Genomic DNA, 18,509 nt, shown 5'->3' with positions numbered 1-18,509 from the left:
GTGTTTCAACCAAAAAAACACACACCAAAAAACCTTCCTGCCAGCATGTTTTCTAGCCAACATTGAACCTAGCAGGCAAATGTTGAGTCGCTTTTCGACTCAGGGTGCTGCTGCTCATGGTAATGGGGAGAACTTGTAATGGGGAGAAGCATACAGAAGCTTTCAAGGACTTCCTGGGTACCGTCAGGAAGGCATGCATAGGGGGACAGGGCAAGGCTTAAAGTGCCTTTTCTGGTGCCTGGGACGGGTGTGGGAGAGGGAACCCTAGAAAGAACTAGTCCCTGCTTTGATACAGGGAAAATGAATCAGAGACTCAGGAGGGGGGAAATGAACTAAAAATGAGATGAAATAATTTTTTTTAAAAAACCCTTTTTAAGAAAGCATGCCTGAGGCTGCTATCCTAAACTTTTCCTTCTTATTATAACAACTCATCTTCCCCTACCTGCTGAGAAAAGAAAGCCTGCCAGGTTCAAGCAGAAGAGGATACACGTTACGGATATGGGAGGGAACGAAGTCTTTCCATTTCATTTTTATGGGAAGCCCGTTGAATTATGCTTAAATTGGAGCAGTTAAATACAGAGGACACATTTTCCTTTCTTAATTTGCCCCCTACTTCTTTATATAGCATATATGAATGTGTTTTATATTCGTTGTAAAAAAATCTTGGCCATAAGAGAGGGTACTAGCATAGGATCTGTTACCCTAAACATACAAAGCACTGCTGAAGAAGTGGATATTTTATATGCCTTTATAATTGCTTCGGTTGGCAGGCAGAAGAGGATGTCATCTCAGTACATGCTATCACTCCTTTGTGGCTGCATGCACACTTTTTATAATAGAATCAATGGAGAATGAGTGCTTGCTTTTTCTACATAGTCCACACACAATCTAGATTTATTGCTCTTTTTTTACCTCCGAAAAGCACTTACTGAGAAACTAGTTTCATTCTGAAAATACAAGCTCATTGCAGATTTATTATGCAGTACCCTGCAATGTGTCCATCAGAAAACAGACATAGGTGGCCCCAGCAATGGGAGCTGTATGCACACCTGCCCAGTTGTGGATGGGCATACACCAAGAGCACAATCACCACTTCCTTCTTCCTTCACCTGAGGCGTGTGCAGGAAGGGAAACACTGTCAGTAACTTAAACACGGGGAGTGTTTTCAAATGCATAACAACTAACCACACCCACCCTTGTGGACAGCAGGCTCTGCAATCAATCTTTATTGAAAGCAGTATATTGAAGACATGAATGAACGATTCGAGGTTGAGAAAACTACTTTTTTGAACTACAAATGAGTATGTGCTTACGCAGCCTCCGTGTGTGTATGTTGATGCATATGTGCATTTGGTAAGTAGAATTGGAGAGGCGGTCCCCATGCTCAACCTACAAAGATTCAGTGTTCTGCTTGCTCAAAACCAATACACATGCAATGTGCATGCATGGAGCCTCTAAAATAAAGCAGGGCGCCCAAATAGGCAGATGAGCCTACATGTGCATAATCTGTACATGCATTTGTACAGACAGCACATTGAACATGTGTAAGTAAGGAACCAGGCTTCTTGTCTCCCCCTACGCATATTTAGTAGTCACACGTTGCACATTCTCAAAGGTCCCTAGTCCCTCAGTTTGCAAAAGGCTGTTCTTCCTGTGTAATTCAAAGTCCCCGCTGGAGAATCTAGTGCCAGTATTTTTGTACCATGCATGAAGGTTAGCTAGTCCCACAATTCGGGTGAATGAATGATGTCTTCCTGGGCACAGCTATCCATTGCTAGAGAGAGCTTTTTGTCTCTAATCGCATGGTTCTGGATAAACCAACCGGCACAGCAGGAGCAGAAGTGAAAGGATTCAGAGCAGCTAGGAAAAAAACCAGGGGGAGACCAGAGAAATTGCCTGTGCAAGCAGCCCTGACCTTCCGACAGCACAGATTTGAACTACAGTGAAAATGACTATCAGAGAAGACTGAGCACTTGCTAACCAAATTTTCATTATTGGTGCTAAAGTTTTTTCACTGTAAAGAGAGGTTTTGAGGATACTAGTTAGGCTTGTTTTCTCTCTTTAAAAACATACAAAAGCCTTTAGAATGAAAATACATAATCATGGACAGTACAATCCCATCACAGATGCTACATCGTATCCCCCCTGTGACGGAGTGGGGGGTGGGGGTCATCTTCAGGAACCATTTAGAAGTGGTGATGAATGCATGAGGGCTGCACCCTTTTAAAAAACTTTAAGGACATCTCTCATCCCAATTATGTGAATGCAATTATAATTAAGATAGGAAATTTGCTTTTAAAAACAGACATTGACAGGGCAGTAATTAAATGTTTTGCTCCATTTCTTTTCTTCTGTTTTCTTATTTATGGAAGCTTTTAAATTTACTTCATAAATTCATCTCGTCTCAAAATAAATTATGCATTTATCTAAGAAATTTTTATTTGTTTTTGAAAAAGTGCACAAACTCCATGCTTTGTTGTTAAAAAAAAAACCACGAGGAAGTGGTAAATTTCTATATAATGTGTATTAATTTTGCCCCATACCCCAATAATGAAGCCTTTTGCATGTGCACCCTGCATTTTTTATATCCATATGTCTAGCCACAAGGGTCAGAAACTTGTTTTTAATTAGTATTTTTTTTTAATGGAACCGGATTTTCACAAGGGTTCTCATTAAATATTGTGTGACTCATTTAACAATGTATCAGCTATATATGGAGTTGCCTATGGACTATCAGTCCTCAAACTGAATGAATATTATACATGTGACGTGTATCACCAGGGATTTTCTAGTCTTTAGTGATGGGAAAGGGTGTACACTGTTTGCAAGCATATTCAGTGTCTCAAAAGGAGAAGAAAAACAACAAGACACCTGTGTTGTAGTCTTAAGTCCTATTAAACAATACTGAAACCAGTGGGTTTAAACAACCCATAACTTAGTTAGGAACAAATGCTCTGCACAAATAGGATATCTGATTCAACCCTGACACAGACCGCTCTACCTACCAGGTGTCAAATGCATACCCTTACCAAGGGAATGTCTGTAAAAACAATTCAAAAGACATGACAATCAATGTAATCTGAAAAGCACTAGCTACTATGATAAAGACCATCAATATAAAACCATAATATCCACACTTACTGAGAGCCTAAAAATTCCAAAATCTTTAAATATGGTATCAAATATAACCGTATCATCAAGCAAAAGATATAGGGAATGCCCTGTGTTGCCTTCTATAAATGCACATCATACAAGTGCATCTAACCCAATGCAACAAAAAATAAAGCCTATGTATGCTCCTTATCGATGCCTGCTGGTAAAATCCCTCATGCTGTAGCTCATCAAACCATACTGAAATGTGTGTTACCCAACAGGGCATATAGACCCTGCCTGATGCTTTGAAGGTTGACTGACAGAGTACTGTCAGAATATGGGATGAAGAAGAGTTTGGATTTGATATCCCGCTTTATCACTACCCTAAGGAGTCTCAAAGCGGCTAACATGCTCCTTTCCCTTCCTCCCCCACAACAAACACTCTGTGAAGTGAGTGGGGCTGAGAGACTTCAGAGAAGTGTGACTGGCCCAAGGTCACCCAGCAGCTGCATGTGGAGGAGCAGAAACGCGAACCCAGTTCAACAGATTACGAGGCCACCGCCCTTAACCACTACACCACACTGGATATTAGTATCATATCTACAAAACTGCACACCAGATTACAGTGGCAGCTTTTAAGGCTCAGGTATACTTAACAGTTTCATCTGGTCCCAAAAGCAGCTCTATGAGTTGAGGCAACTTCATCAGAGGCAACTAGTTACCAACCACGATTAAAAAGCTTGTGAAGAGAGGACTTTGAGCAAAGGCATCACCATCAAGTATGTGGAAGCAAATTAACTACATCAAATTACTAGGAAGAGGTAGGGATAAGCAGCGCCACTTGAAACAGCTGGACAAAGTCAGAAATGGATTCTTTCAACTCTGTAGTCTATGCTGGACCTTTGCATTGCCCGGGGACATCTCAGGTTAATACTAAGCCTTATGGGGGAGTCCAGTGTATGGGAAAGCATAACTTTTAGTTTTCTCTGAATGCAATGTAAAGTCGAAGAACTGATTTTTTCCCTCTGCAAGAGCAAAAAAGAAAAAGAGACTAGCCCCCTCAAGCTACTTTTGTCCCAGTGAATTGAATTGCCTAATCGAAGTGTCATATTGAGTTCTGAACACTCACAGCCTCAAATGCTGTGCTAAACTCAAACTAGATAACTAGAGTAACCCTTTTTCAATGAAGGTGCCCTGAATTTCTCTTTGCTTTTACAGATGACTCATTACCTGCAAATACGAGATTTGGCCTGGACTGGACCATAACTCTTACCACATTAGGGGAGAATTTATTGTTTCTTCAGTGTAATACCCAATGGACCCAAAAAGGATAAATGCTGAATAAAAGTTTAGCTTTTCTTCCCAACAATCTGTTTATGGAGCATTCACCCTAATTTATTTGCACAAAGTTTGTGGGGAGGTTGTATTAAGTCCATTGTTTATTGAGCATACACACACACACACCAGCATTGCTATGTGGATATGTATTTTATCTAGATGGGATTAAGGAATTATTACTGTTGAAAAAGAGATGGATCAAATATATTTGATAAGCCCAGTTAGACAGGTTTGATTTGCACTGAATTGCCTGTCCCAGACAGTTGGGTGCAGCGTTTGTCCTATTACTGGTATTGCATGGAATGGAATTGGGAAAGTAAATGATGGGAATGGAATCTCCCAGCTAACTATTTTATTGTAGGTAAACATATGGACTGGCTCTGATTTCTGTTATGGTTCATACATAGCATATGTATGACATATTCACATCTCATACTAATGAGCCTGAATGCCTCCCATGGTAGATATCGATATGGCCTTTATCTAGACATTTAATATATTGCTTAGAACACTTTCTCACAGTATCTTCTTTGCACAAATGAGCATTTTCACCACAAGCCATTGCCTCATTCAGGAGAAGCATCTGGTCCCTAGCATGGGAACGGGCCAGGCTAACTGTCACAGGGCAGTGGAACTACTTGGCTGACTTTCTGCTACAAATAGTGATTCAAGAAATCACACAGGGAGCTAATTGGGGCAAATGCTGAACATGTCATCTTGGCCCAGCAACTTAGAAACTACTCCATTTAAAAACAAAAAGATAAGGAACTTGTAATGGAAGTGTCAATAAGTTGCAGAGCATGCAAACGCATAATGAAAATATAGGTGCAAATTAATAGCTGAGGAAACCCCATCTGTTAAACAATATTCATAATATATATCCAGTCACTTAGAAAGAGGTAACACTAGAATATGTGCACAGGAAGAATGAGGCTACTGTTGACAAAGCACCCCTTCTATCCCTAATTTGACTGTCACAGTAAGAAATTGGATATGGTGCCTATTCTTTCCTCCCCCACAGCTAACTAAAAGAATTTCATACGGATTTAAGGTCATGATAGAACAACTTTTTGTTTGACCCATAGATTCATAGAAATGTACAGCTGGAAGGGACTCCAATGGTCATCTAGTCTAAACACCTGAAATTCAGGAATGCCTCAGGCAAAACAGGTTTTTTTCCTTTTAACTGAAGTTCAACTGAGGATAGAGGCATCTAATTATCTCCCCCCCCCCCCAAACCCCCAACAACCACTAGAAAGGAGCCTCCAATTTCACTCCCCTATCTTCTCAACATTCAATGTAAATTTTTTTATTACATTTCTGGCAGTGGAGTTGTCTTTCCTCAAACTTGTCGGCTCCTGAACCCTGGCAAGTGCTGCCTACTGCCCACCCTTATTACAAGACTGATCCACAGAGGAAAGTTCTGCCATTTGAGCTATAGAAATATTCACGGCTTGGTTAGCTTTGGTAATCACTGTGCCCAACATGGAATCCCTGAACGTGCTACAAAAGGTGGTCACCCGAGCTTTGAAGCTCACCATCCCAGAATATGAAGAGGGCAATGACTGTGCTGAGTAGGTGCGGTTGTTTTTCTTCTCTGCTTGCTCATCCCAAACCAATCTGTTTACCGTACAAAAGTGGCAGAACAGTCATGAAGAATGAATCAGGGGCTGATGTCATTCTGAGAAATGGCATTTCAGCTTTCATTACCAGAATACCTCCCAGAATTAAAGCTGATTTGCATTGATATTTGCCATCTGAATTATTAAAGGGCTTCTTTCCCCATACCTCAGCTCCTCTCCCTTTACCCCAGGCTTCTGTGCTACAGTCGACAGCAACTGTGACAATTTAACCATCTCACCAGGGAGGAAGCCAGCTTGCTACAGGCAGCTTATGGGCTTAGAGGAACTGGTGGCTGATGTGAGAGAGAAAAAAAGTCTGGTATATTTTGCATATCTGGTAAAAGAAAAGACAAGGGAGGAAAGCAATTCCCCCTACTTTTGTTGCGGGGCGGGGGAATGTAAATATGCCTTTACTTTCTCCTATCTATCTTCCAATTAATGGCAGTATAAAAGCACCATTTAGTATAGAAGTGAAGCACTGGGAGTCTCCTAATCATTTAGGGTTGAACTGTACTTTATAATTCTAAAAAGAAGCGATGAACACCTGCACCTCAGCTGTGGTTTTATTTTAAGTAGTTGAATGTTTTGTGAAGGGACTGACTATCTGACATTCAGAGTTTGATCCTGATTTGGTGCTGGGACTTAAACTCACTGGAATTCTCTATAGTCCTGTTATTTTTATTTTGTTGTTATTATCCTTAGACACCAGTGCAATAAGCCACATGCTTCATTCACAGACCAGTTATAAAGGTTATTGCTAGCATAGAATAACTAAATATTGGCAAGTGAGTTTAGCAGATAAGAAGGGGTGGTCATCCAGAAATATACAGAAATATACCCAAGTAGAAAAAAGGGTTACTTTGCATGAAACTTTAGAAATGATAAAGGCTCCAGGATAGATTTTCAAAGCAATGAGCATCCACTTAACTCCTGTAATACACACCAATGATCCGTACGCAATGTGGAATGACTTCTGCGGTAACATTAGAAGAGATGTCTGAATGTTGCAAGACTAATATTCCAAGGAGGAAGAAAATAAAATGCTGCGGGAGAGCAGCCCTTTGGAGCAAAATTAGGTCTTGGAAGTTAGCAGATTGCAAGCATATAACTTAATTAAGGGGGGTGGGAAACAGAACACATTTCCAATCATACCTCAGGAGCTGGCACAGTTGCACCTAGTACTGGCAATGGCAGAAGGGAACGGCTGGTTACTTCAGAATTCAGTGGAGGAAACATTCTCTCTGCCTTGCTTTGCTCACATTTCTTTCGTTGGCTTGTTTCCCTTCTTCCGCCCCATTTATTCTTGGCAGCCTTTCCCTCCCTTGCTTATTATATAGCTTGTTTCAATGGGATAGGACCAGGACTTTTGGATTATTATCATTTTGCTGCTGCTGCTGCTGCTACTACTACTTCTGAAAGCCAGCGTAATGTAATGAATGGCTAGAGTGTCAGAGCAGGGCTGGGGAGACCCCAGTTTCAAACCACCACTCAATCTTGAAATTCACAGGGTGATCTTGAGCCTGTCACTTTCTCTCCGCGTAACCTACTTCACACAGTTGTTGTGAGGGTTTAAAGGAGAGAACATACCATGCATGATGCCTTAATCTTGAACAAAAGGTGGGATAGAAATGTAACACTGTCACTAGTATTACTTAGGGGTAGTAGTAATGTTAGTAGCATTGGTAGTGGTAGTAGCACGAAGCTGCCTTATCTTGAGTTAAGCCACTGTTCCATCTCATTCAGTACTATCTTCACGGGTTGGCAGTGACTCTTCAGGGTTTTAGTCGGGGTCTCTCTGAGCCCTATTTGGAGTTGTTGGGGATTAAAACTGGGACTCTCTGCATAAGGACTGTAAATATATTAGTTGATTTCAAATGCTGCTTTTCTAAGATGTTTTATAGGGAATAATCCTTGCTTTATTCTTTGCTTCTTTGGTGGGGGTGTTTTTTTTTAAGAGAGTGGAGAGGGCCCTTTAATAGTTGCAAGACAGGCAAAAGTACAACTGGTGCAGTTTCTTCCTGCATGCATGCCATGCAAAATCAGAGAGGCTTTCCCAGAAACCCTGTTTACCTTAGTCCTATGTATAAACTGTAAGGTTGGCTCACAATTTGACAATCCCCCCTCCGATTTAAGGGTGACGAAACTAAAATTAATCTCCAACTTTTCCATTCCCATCCATTTCCCTCCTAATTTCCGATCCGTGCCTGCTGTTTAATTTCACAGTATTTCTTGCTCTGTAAATTTCTTCTATGACAGCATTAATCTCCTCTAACACCTTGGCTCATATTGTCAAATTTCTTATTCTTAAAAAGACAGAAGTCAGAAGACACAGTGTGGGTTTCATTTTGTGTTTTTCGCTAATCTGAATATGAGCGGAATCCATTTCTAAAGGAAATGGCACCTAAAGAGTGAATTGTGAGTCTGTCCGGGGTAATTGCTGAATTGAAATTGATTCTCTCCAACATCTGCTGGGATCATCAGCATTGATAACATGTGGGAGCTAGAGTAGGCACCGTCAGAAGTTGAATTTGCACATGTCTTGCTACATTCTTTGAAAAATTGTAAATCTTCTTGCTAAAGCTTAATAGGATGCAAATATGTATGAAAATTACATTCCTTGAAGATGGAAGGAAATTACTGGTACAGGTCAAGGGAAAAAAACACCTTGTAATGTAAAAGACAGTTATTTACAAATGGGTTCATACTGTCCTAAAAAAAGAACATTTTGGAGAGTCAGACCTATAACTGACTATCGTTTACCTGAGAATTCAGAAGTAATTGTACTGGGGTTCAGCAAGGAACCTGTGGCCTTCCAGATATTGTTGGACTACAACTCCCCAGCCAGCATGCCATGCTCAATAGCTGAGGGTGATGGGAGTTGTTGTCCAGCAAGTTCTGGAGGAACATAGGTTCCCTATCCCTCTTCTGTGGAAAATTTCACTGGGCACAGTTAGAATCTGCATTGCCATTTTATGATAAGGCTAAAATATGCCATATGTGGTTGTGTGTGTGTGTGGGTGTGTGGGTGGGTGTGTGGGTGTGTTGTAATATAGATGAAAACACTGTGGAATCATCTTGGGGTCACTTCACACTTTACATTTTTAGGTGTGCACATAAGGTTTTGTCTTGCTAAGCATCGTTCTGAAAACAGCTGATTGAAAACACATGCATCATACAGAAATATTCGTCAGAAACTGGCTGTGCCTTCACATAGAGTGCATATTTGATAATGAACCTGGTTTTGTTGCTGATTGATGTGTGATGCAGCACTTAGTCTGGAAGGCTTCAGTGTCAAGAAGCTCTTAGTATTGCCATAAGCATGTTCTTTTTCTGTCTAAGATAAATGCTAAAAGGATAAATAATCAGAAAGCAACCTCCCTATTCTGATTGCCCTGTGGGTCAGGCTAATGACAGTGCCCTTTCCAAGACAACCAACATTAAAGTATCAAAGGAACAATTAAATGGTCAATGGGCCTGGCTGGTTTCTCACTCATTGAATTCCTACTAGCATCTCTTCTTTTGTAACACAAAACGGGGGGTGGGGGGAGCCAACCTGTTTTCTTCTATGACCTATCTGCAAAAATAGTCTATAGAGAGACTTAAGACTGCAGGTAAGAAATGACTATTGGCACCATACTAGAAGCCAATTTTGTGATTTTGAAAGGCTCACTTTGAACTCATTATTAGAAGGGCAAGGCCTTTTCACTTTGTCTGTGGCTAGTGATAGGTTCCCTTATTGCTATATTGTATTTGCAATGACAAAGACCACATCTATTAGATGAAAACAGCTGCTAACAGCAAGCAGAATGTCCCAATGTTGACTGGCACAGTCTGATGTAGAAAAAAACAACCCATCAACACTTTGTTGATCCAATGAGCTTACCTTTTCCTGGCTGTTTTTACATTGAAACTTCCTCTGCTGGTGTGCAAAACAGGAAACAGTAAGAAGCACATAGATATAGACCAAGGCTACCTACCTGTAGGGGTGAGGTGTCTCCAAGTGATAACAGGTTCAGGGCGCCCATTTGCCATACACACCAGGGTCACGTTACTGCCTTCATTCACAGTGACATCTGATGAGATGTTGGAGATCTTTGGTGGAACTACGGAAACAAAAAGGTTGGTTGGTTTTGGCTCAGCTTTTCAACTTCAGAGCAGCTCTACCCTATAGTTGGGTTACTGAGTGCCCTTCCTAATCCCCTCATTCTAAGAGTCAAGTAAAAATAACACGTTGAAGGCAAATATTCAGGTGCTACTCTCACTGATATACATTGCTGTTGTGCAGCCCAACTCTCCATACTCAGGAGTAAGCCCACTGCTTTTTTATTATTTACTATAACTCATTACACAGGTGATCAGAATACCACAGAGTAGGGACAGGAAGAGGCCGAGAGTAAGTGACTGACACTTTTTAGATTTGGACACTGATGTCTTCAGGAAATACTTCAACAAAACTTAATGTATTCATTAATGATAAACCAAGACTGTGTTCAGTGGTGTTTGCTTTCTAATGAATCTGCATGGGAGTGCAGCCTTAGGGCCAAATTGCAAGTTATGGCAGCAGCCCATATTTCAAACCTAGGTAGCACCAAATAGCTGCAAAGGAGAGGAATGCTCTGCCTCAAGTGGATATATGCTGCACAGGAGAAAGTGGACTCATAATATGCCTGCAGTTTTCCGCAGCAGCCCATCTGGGCCAGCCACTTTAGCTTACTTCACTGTAGTCAGGTGGGGGAAGCATAGGAAGCTGTAGCTCTTTGGGATTTGAGATAGGAGACATTGCCAGTCCTGTTTGGAGATGTTGGGGATTGGACTGGGGAACATCTGCATGTAAAGCAGACACTCTACCACTGAGTTGTGTCTATTCCCTAAAGGGCTTATAGCAGGAGGCAGGGACAGGATCCAGCACTCTGACAGGCAGGTTCACCCCTCCAAATCACCTTCCCCACTCCTTCACTCCTGCCAAGCTCAACCCATGTTCTAAGTCTATGGGTCTGCAGTTTTAACATATACTGTCATAGCTCTCCCCAACAAGTCTGAAGTAAAAGTGCCTGTACCCTTGAATGTGAGAAAGCATTTACTCAGGGGATTTACTAATCTCTTTGTATAGCATACAGTTTCCATTTGAAGGTAAGGTTGCGGTGTCTTCTTCGGCATGGCAGGAAGCTGAATTTGCTGTGAAATTCCCCCTACGATGCATATTTTTGCTTCGGAATCTGTGCTTTCACTTCAAAGAGTCCTTGTGATTCTGTAAATAATCCTGGAAATGTGAACTGAGTGCAAACCAATGCAGTGTGTCATGCCAGGGCTATATTTAGCTGTGGAAGTACAGCTGAGTAAAGAAAATGTATACAATATTTGCTTGGCTCTTTTGATTTTGCTAGAGCCATGAGTCAGCTTCCAGAGCACCAAGCAGGAACTCAGGAGCACAGAGGGAATCAAATAGCTTTGATTCACTATGGAGGCTAAAATAACCACAAGGCTGAGTCACCTTAAGCGGTGGCTTCTTAGGTGAAAATCGTGCTCTCATCCATTTGGAAGTTTGCTGGCTAGAAGCCTTTCAGCTGCTGTTTCCACCTCGAGCAGGGGCAGCCAATTTTTTCCTCAAGTCAGTAAAGAGATAGGGTGGCTAAAGTGATGGTCGCCAACTTGGATGGCTTTAAAAGAAGTTCAGACAAATTCAAGGAGAACAAGGCTATCGACAGCTGACAGCCACCGTGGCGATGTTCTACCTCAACTGTCGGAGGCATTATGCCTCTGAATAGCAGGTGCTGGAAATTGCAGGTGGGCAGAGTGTTGGTCTAGCTTGCAAGCTCACCTAATGTGACAACAGGATGCTGGACTATATGGGCCATTGACCTGATTCATCAGGCTCCTATTATGTTCTTAAGCAACTCAAGCAGACCTAAAAAGGAAGGGCCTGGGGAAATAACAGGAGTTGATACGAAGCTGAAGAAAAGAAGGTATGAGGAGAAAGCTGAAAATTAGGACTGCGTGGAAGGAAATGGGCAGATTGGAGAACTAGGCCAAGGCATCATAGGTTTGTAAGGCTTGAAGTACATGGGAATTCTGTCCATTATAGCTTAGCGTGCCACTGAAACTAGCAACAAAAGGCTGTGAGAGCCAACAGAAAGAGTGATTGTGTGGGCTGAATTTCACATACTGTGATCAGAAACACAAATCAGCCAGTTCTTTTGCATCACACTGTTTCAAAAGTCTGGGGGAAGGGTTGGTTATCTCCTAATCAAATCAGGAGAGCCACTGAGAGTCATTTCTTCATATACAATGGTACCTCAGTTTAAGAACAGTCTGGTTTAAGAACGATTTGGTTTACAAACTCCGCAAAACCGGAAATAGTGTCTTGATTTGAGTACTTTACCTCAGTCTAAGAAGGTAATCTGAATGGTGGAAGGGCACCAGTGGCGGGAGGCCTCATTAGGAAAAGTGTGCCTCAGATTAATAATGGTTTTGGTTTGAGAACGGACTTCCAGAACAGATTAAGTTCGTAAACCAAGGTACCACTGTATTGCATATATTCTGTAGTCAACCTACGTTTTGAAAGTCAGCTTCTATATGGTTTATTCCAACTGCATAGAATACCAACAAAACATAGTCGTATTGGGAGCTGGTTTCAGAATGCAAGGCTTTGTTGAAGACCTTTCATTTGCAAGTGGCAGGGCAGCCCGCCCTGTTTCACTGCCTGGCGAAAACTGAAGCATTTGGCAGAGTGACTAGATTGACAATTAATAAAACTAAACCAGAATTGTTGTGTCTGAACTAATTTACAAGATGAATTAAGAAAGAAGATAGACTTTACGATCTGCCCACAATATATTAAATATCTTGGAATTAATTTAACAAAAACCTGGGAAAAACTTTATAAAGCTAATTTTCTGCCATTAATAAGCAATATTAAGATCAATTTCAAAAACTGTTCTAGGCAGACATTATGATGGATGGGAACAGTGTCCTAGGTGAAAATGATAGTTCTACCATTTTTTTTTAAAGTTTTGTTTCAGACTATATCCATTTGTATTTTGACATAGAATTTTTTTTAAGTAGCAAAAGATGATAGCTGTACCTCATTTGCAAAGTTATCATGCCACAGCATGATAACTTTGTAAATGAGGTACAGCAAGACACCCCCCCGAGACTGTTGATAGATCACAGCTAATTGTAATCTGGGTCTTCTACCCCAGTGTACAAAGTTTGCTATCATTTTTTGCTGTTTTCCTTCAAAGCAATATTATTGTGAGTGACTTTTTCCCTTTGACCCTTGCCTTTAACCCCCTCCCCGAAACGGAACTTCACTCCCAAGAAAGTATTTGTATAAAAATGGGGCTTTCCTCCTCAACAACTTTGACCTGAACCCCAAAAAAGTTGGGGGTAGATCATTGCCAGATTTTAATTCTAAAAGTAGATCACAGTCTCTCAGGAGTTGGCCACCCCTGATACAGAGTACCAAGTTTACCATTTTTAACATATATTAAAAACATTTTTTATTCTATAGTAAAGCCATTTGCTTAGGTAGATCTGAAAGTATGGAAGATGTGGGCACCTAAATTAGCTCCTTCAATCTCACTGTGGATACCTTTTGTACTGCACCCATTTTTATATGACAGGAAAATCATAGAATCATAGAATTGGAAGGGACCATGAGAATAACTTAGTCCAATCCCCTGTAATGAAGGAATCTTTTGCCTAACATGGGGTTCGAACCCATGTTCCTGAGATTAAGAGTCTCATGCTCTACCGACTGAGCCCTACGATTGATTGACAAAACTGATTGAAAAGAACGTGCTATTCAGAAATGGAGAGAGAAAGGTCCTTACAGACTAACTGATTCATTTGAAAATGGTTCACCTATATCAGCTGAACAAATGAGAAAAGTTGGAACGAAGATTGTAATTTTGTTTTATGTTTTATGCTCATCAAATTCTGAAGTTAAAGTGCACGCTACAAGACCTTTAACATCATTTGAAAATTTGATTATTACATAAAACGAATATAAATTATTCTATCTAAACTTTCTCAAATAATTAATGAGTTAACAATAAAAAACCTGTAATTCTGTGACACAGCAATGGGAGCCTGGTCTAGGGACTGTAACATTCTGCCACCCTAGGCGGCTTCCTTAGTTTGCCCTGGCAAGTGATTTTCAGCACCATCTATGTAGCACTGGAGCCCCCCCCCCCCCCCCCGCATCTGTGGGCACCACAACACCATCAGGCATTCTCCTTGCTGTCTTTCAAGGCCCCTTCCCAATATTATATGGAAATTTTGGGGTTTCAGGAGGGGATTGTCTGTTTTTTGGTGACATGTTGGTTTCTTGTTTTGGCTGTGTTTCATTTGTTCTGAGATGTCTGCTTTTGAGCATTACCACTTTTCCTTCTTGGAAATGTGTGTTTTGTGTGGCCCAAAACAATTGGCCACAGAGTGGCCCAGAGTATTGTAGTGGTTAAGAGTGGTAGACTCTTAATCTGGTGAACCGGGTTCGTGTCTCCGCTCCTCCACATGCAGCTGCTGGGTGACCTTGGGCTAGTCACACTTCTCTGAAGTCTCTCAGCCCCACTCACCTCACAGAGTGTTTGTTGTGGGGGAGGAAGGGAAAGGAGAATGTTAGCCACTTTGAGACTCCTTCGGGTAGTGATAAAGCAGGATATCAAATCCAAACTCTTCTTCTTCTTCTCTTCTTGTTTTTCTAAATGTGTCTCCAAATGATTGGGGGGCCCTGATGAAAGAAATGCTTGAGCAAGCCCCAGAGAGGTACAGACAACCTCATAGTTCAGTTTCTTCATCTTTTTTTTAATTCAAATTTCTGATACTTTAGGCTGATTGCTTCCAAATGCCTCATGCTTGTACACATCTGTCCATGTGGCAACCTTACTACTAGCAAACTCCCTTGGGAAGCCTGCCTCGCTTGCTTGGGAGGGCTGTGGTGGACATTACAGTCCCAGAATACACTCAGCCTCTAAAGCAAGACTGGATCTTACACAGTTCAGCGTTCAGAGTCATCCACTAGTTAAAACAGACCAAAATCATTTGAAGTCTTCCTCTCTAATGGGTTTCCTCCCACTGTGTCTGAAATCATAGGTGTTAAAAGCAGCATCGTCTTAATTTGCAGCATTGTACTAGCTTCTCTCTCTTCGCCACCTGCTTTGTATGCAATTTTTAAAGGACAATTTTAAATTGGGAAGTCTTGGCTGCATTAAGGACAATCTTGGCTCTCCTGCGCTAATAGAGTTGTTGTGGACCTTAGCAGCAGCTTGAAATATTTGTAAAGCTTTTAAAGCAAGCTTGAACTACTCTAGGTGCTCCGTGATTACTGTGAAATTTGTTTGAGATATTTTAGGGAGAGCGATTTGTGAATGGAATCAAATAAATAATGGGGAAAGTTGTTTTGTACTCTTTCATATATTTATATATATATATATATATATTCATATATTTAGCAAGCCTTTTAAATTGTATGGTCAGATTATTCTTTTTGTTTTGTCATTGTGGTATATATTTTTGTTTTTTATATTGTAAACCACCCTGAAATCTTTGGATGAAGGGTGGTATGGAAATTTAATGCATATATAGTCACCCAATTAGATGGAGTATTATTATTATTAGGAAATAAGTATTGTCCCTAGTGAATGGAACAGCTGGAGCATATGTAATATATTTAAGTTGTACATTTAGGGGTAGAGGTCTGTGAACTCTAACTTTATACATGCTTACTTAATGAAGAGGGAGCATACATTGGAACTAGTGGAATCTACCTCTAAGTCAAGGTTGGGGATCCTTTTTCAGCCTGAGGGCGACATTCCCTCATGGACAACCTTTCAGGGCCACATGGTGTTTGGGGCTAGAGGCTAAAGTGAGGAGAGCAACAAATATTTTTGTACAGGAGGCTATATTCTTCCCACATTTCTCCACCCTCCATCCAGGCAAAAAAAGAGGCCTTATCACAGTGCGAGGAAAAATCCCAGCCAGGTCAAGATGAGAGGTGTGGCTTGGGGAGAGTCTGGACAGCCGAAGAAGCCAATCTTGAACATCCAGAATACATTGGTACCTCGGGTTAAATTCACTTCAGCTTACAGACTCCGCTAACCCAGAAATTGTGCTTCAGGTTAAGAACTTTGCTTCAGGATGAGAACAGAAATCGTGTTCCAGCAGCACAGCGGCAGCAGGAGGCCCCCATTAGCCAAAGTGGTGCTTCAGGTTAAGAACAGTCTCAGGTTAAGTACGGACCTCTGGAACGAATTAAGTACTTAACCCAAGGTACCACTGTACATTTTGCCGAATTCAACTGGGCTTTCTGATGTGACTTGTGGATCTATGCCACTTTCAGCACAACCTAAGAACAATGTGCCATTATATAGAAGAAATGCCTTTGTGTAGAATCATAATTTTGGCAGTATTGTCCCAGTACTTGCATAAAATGTGCTAAAGAAAACTTCATCTCCCTAAAAGGACCACATTAATTCACCGTCTCTGGTCCCAGTGTTTCATGCTCCATTGGAGAAAGGGTCCAATAGTTATGTTCCTCTGGTGGGAGACATGGGCATGGGTAGGTAGGTGCGGGAGCTGTCCCCATCAAGGAAACCAATAAAAATACTTAAGTAACTAGGTTCTGCCGCCTCCCAAGATAAATCCTGGTACGCCCATGGTGAGACAGCTGGACCACAGGCTATTCATGAGCATGGAACTGTGCATAGCATTGTTATAAGGTAGGCCATTGACAGGGCTCTACAGAAGCTGGCAGACAGTCTTTTCCCACTACATCATATCTAACCCTGGTGATTTTCAAGCTCTAGTTTTCGTGACAGGAACAACTCACATTGATGTAAATGATAAAAAGAATGAGACATGAAAACATACCAAAATCCCCCAGTGCAATCAGGGTTGCACTCAAGATGAAAGCAAGTGATTTGTTTCCACAAAACATTAGCATGTCTCTTAAGTGCCAACTGCACTTGTAACAAATGCGGGGGGAGGGAATATCTTCAAAAACACATACAGGCAAAACAGCTGCTGGAAGACAAATATCATTTTTAGACAAAGGCAGTAACTTCTGAGTGGCTCTCTTGATACTTCCTTGTTTACTACAACTGCACTAGTTTGTAAGTGAGTGCCTGTGCTGGCTCCTTTCTCTTTTCATATACAAGCTCCTAGTCTCATTGGAGGATTCCCATCTCTCTGGTTCCGATAATTCCTCCTCTCTGCTTCCCTCAAGCTACTTGTCTCCTCATTCTGACCCAATCACCCATCCAAGTCCATTGCTCTTTCATTTCCCTTGTGTCTTCATGATGTCAACCATCTTGTACATAGGGGGGGGGGGAGATGGAGAGAAGGAAAGGAGAGGCAAGGATGACCCTCCTCCTTTCAACTACCCAAGTATTTGGTTTGTGTAATGAACAGGATGATTCAAACATGCATATTCTGTGCTCCTACTTTTTTCTCTGTGCTAAACTAATTTTTTCTTTTACAACGTTATATTGTAAACTGTCTTGTGATCCTCAGATGAAGGGTGGTGTAGAAATTTAAATAGATAGATAGATATAGATAGTCATTGTTTTATAGCTGAGGCACCCAGAGAATACTCACTTGTGTATTTGTCCAGCTGTCATGCCTAGTCCTGACCTGGTATCTCATTTTTTCATTCTAGTCTCTTTGCTTTGCTGTGTTGGACCATGTCTGAACTCCCTGTGATATCAGAATCATGAAATTGTAGAGTTGGAAAGGACCCAAAGGATCATCTAGTTCAGGCATAGGCAAACTTGGCCCTCCAGATGTTTTGAGACTACAGTTCCCATCATCCCTGACCACTGGCCCTGTTAGCTAGGGATGATGGGAGTTGTAGTCCCAAAACATCTGGAGGGCCGAGTTTGCCTATGCCTGATCTAGTTCAACCCCTGCAATGCAGGAATCACAGCTAAAAACCACTGACTTTGGACTGTTGCCAGACTTTGTCTCTGGATCATATTTGGACATAAACTAATTCTCTGGTTTTTGGACTCTGTTGTATATACAACTCCTTGATGAGCTTTTGGTGGAGGTTTTTATCTTCTGTAACTGGGCCCCTGGCCCCTGAGGGCATCCTTGTGGAACATGATGGGTGCATAGCAAAGCACTACAATCAGACCTTTCAGATAAGCTCCAACCTAGTGGTTTTCAGGTGAGTCATTTCACATTTGATTCAGTTGTGACTCAACAGAAGATGTACATACTTCTCTAACAAGCTCCTTGCAAAGCCAAAATCTGGGGTTTCACACAATTTTCCCCACTTGTTGTGATTTTGGTTATCTAGGAAGCAAATGTGAAAGGCACCATTCAGTCAAGAAATGAGAGAGGAGTCAATTCTCAAAAGTGTCTGTCCTTACACAATCCCAAAGCATTTTGGAAATACAATATTTTTCTCCAGAGGCAATCCAGAAAGTATGCTTCATGACTCTAGCTAGGATATTT

General features: G+C 41.3%; 1 protein-coding gene across 3 annotated transcripts in view; it reads right to left on the bottom strand.

Annotated features, from left to right (window-relative positions):
- The window catches only part of LSAMP (limbic system associated membrane protein), a 1,415,745-nt gene that overhangs the window by 138,831 nt on the left and 1,258,405 nt on the right, over positions 1-18,509 (bottom strand). For all 3 annotated transcript variants that reach the window (XM_028726538.2, XM_028726537.2, XM_028726540.2), the window contains one exon: positions 10,031-10,156. In XM_028726538.2, the coding sequence (XP_028582371.2) occupies positions 10,031-10,156 (126 nt within the window). The remainder of the gene's footprint in view (positions 1-10,030; positions 10,157-18,509) is intronic.

This window comes from Podarcis muralis, chromosome 4 (assembly GCF_964188315.1).
Source record: "Podarcis muralis chromosome 4, rPodMur119.hap1.1, whole genome shotgun sequence".
NCBI classification, from domain to species: domain Eukaryota; kingdom Metazoa; phylum Chordata; class Lepidosauria; order Squamata; family Lacertidae; genus Podarcis; species Podarcis muralis.
Note: the sequence above shows the minus strand (reverse complement) of the source record. Positions and strands in the feature narration are given on the sequence as shown.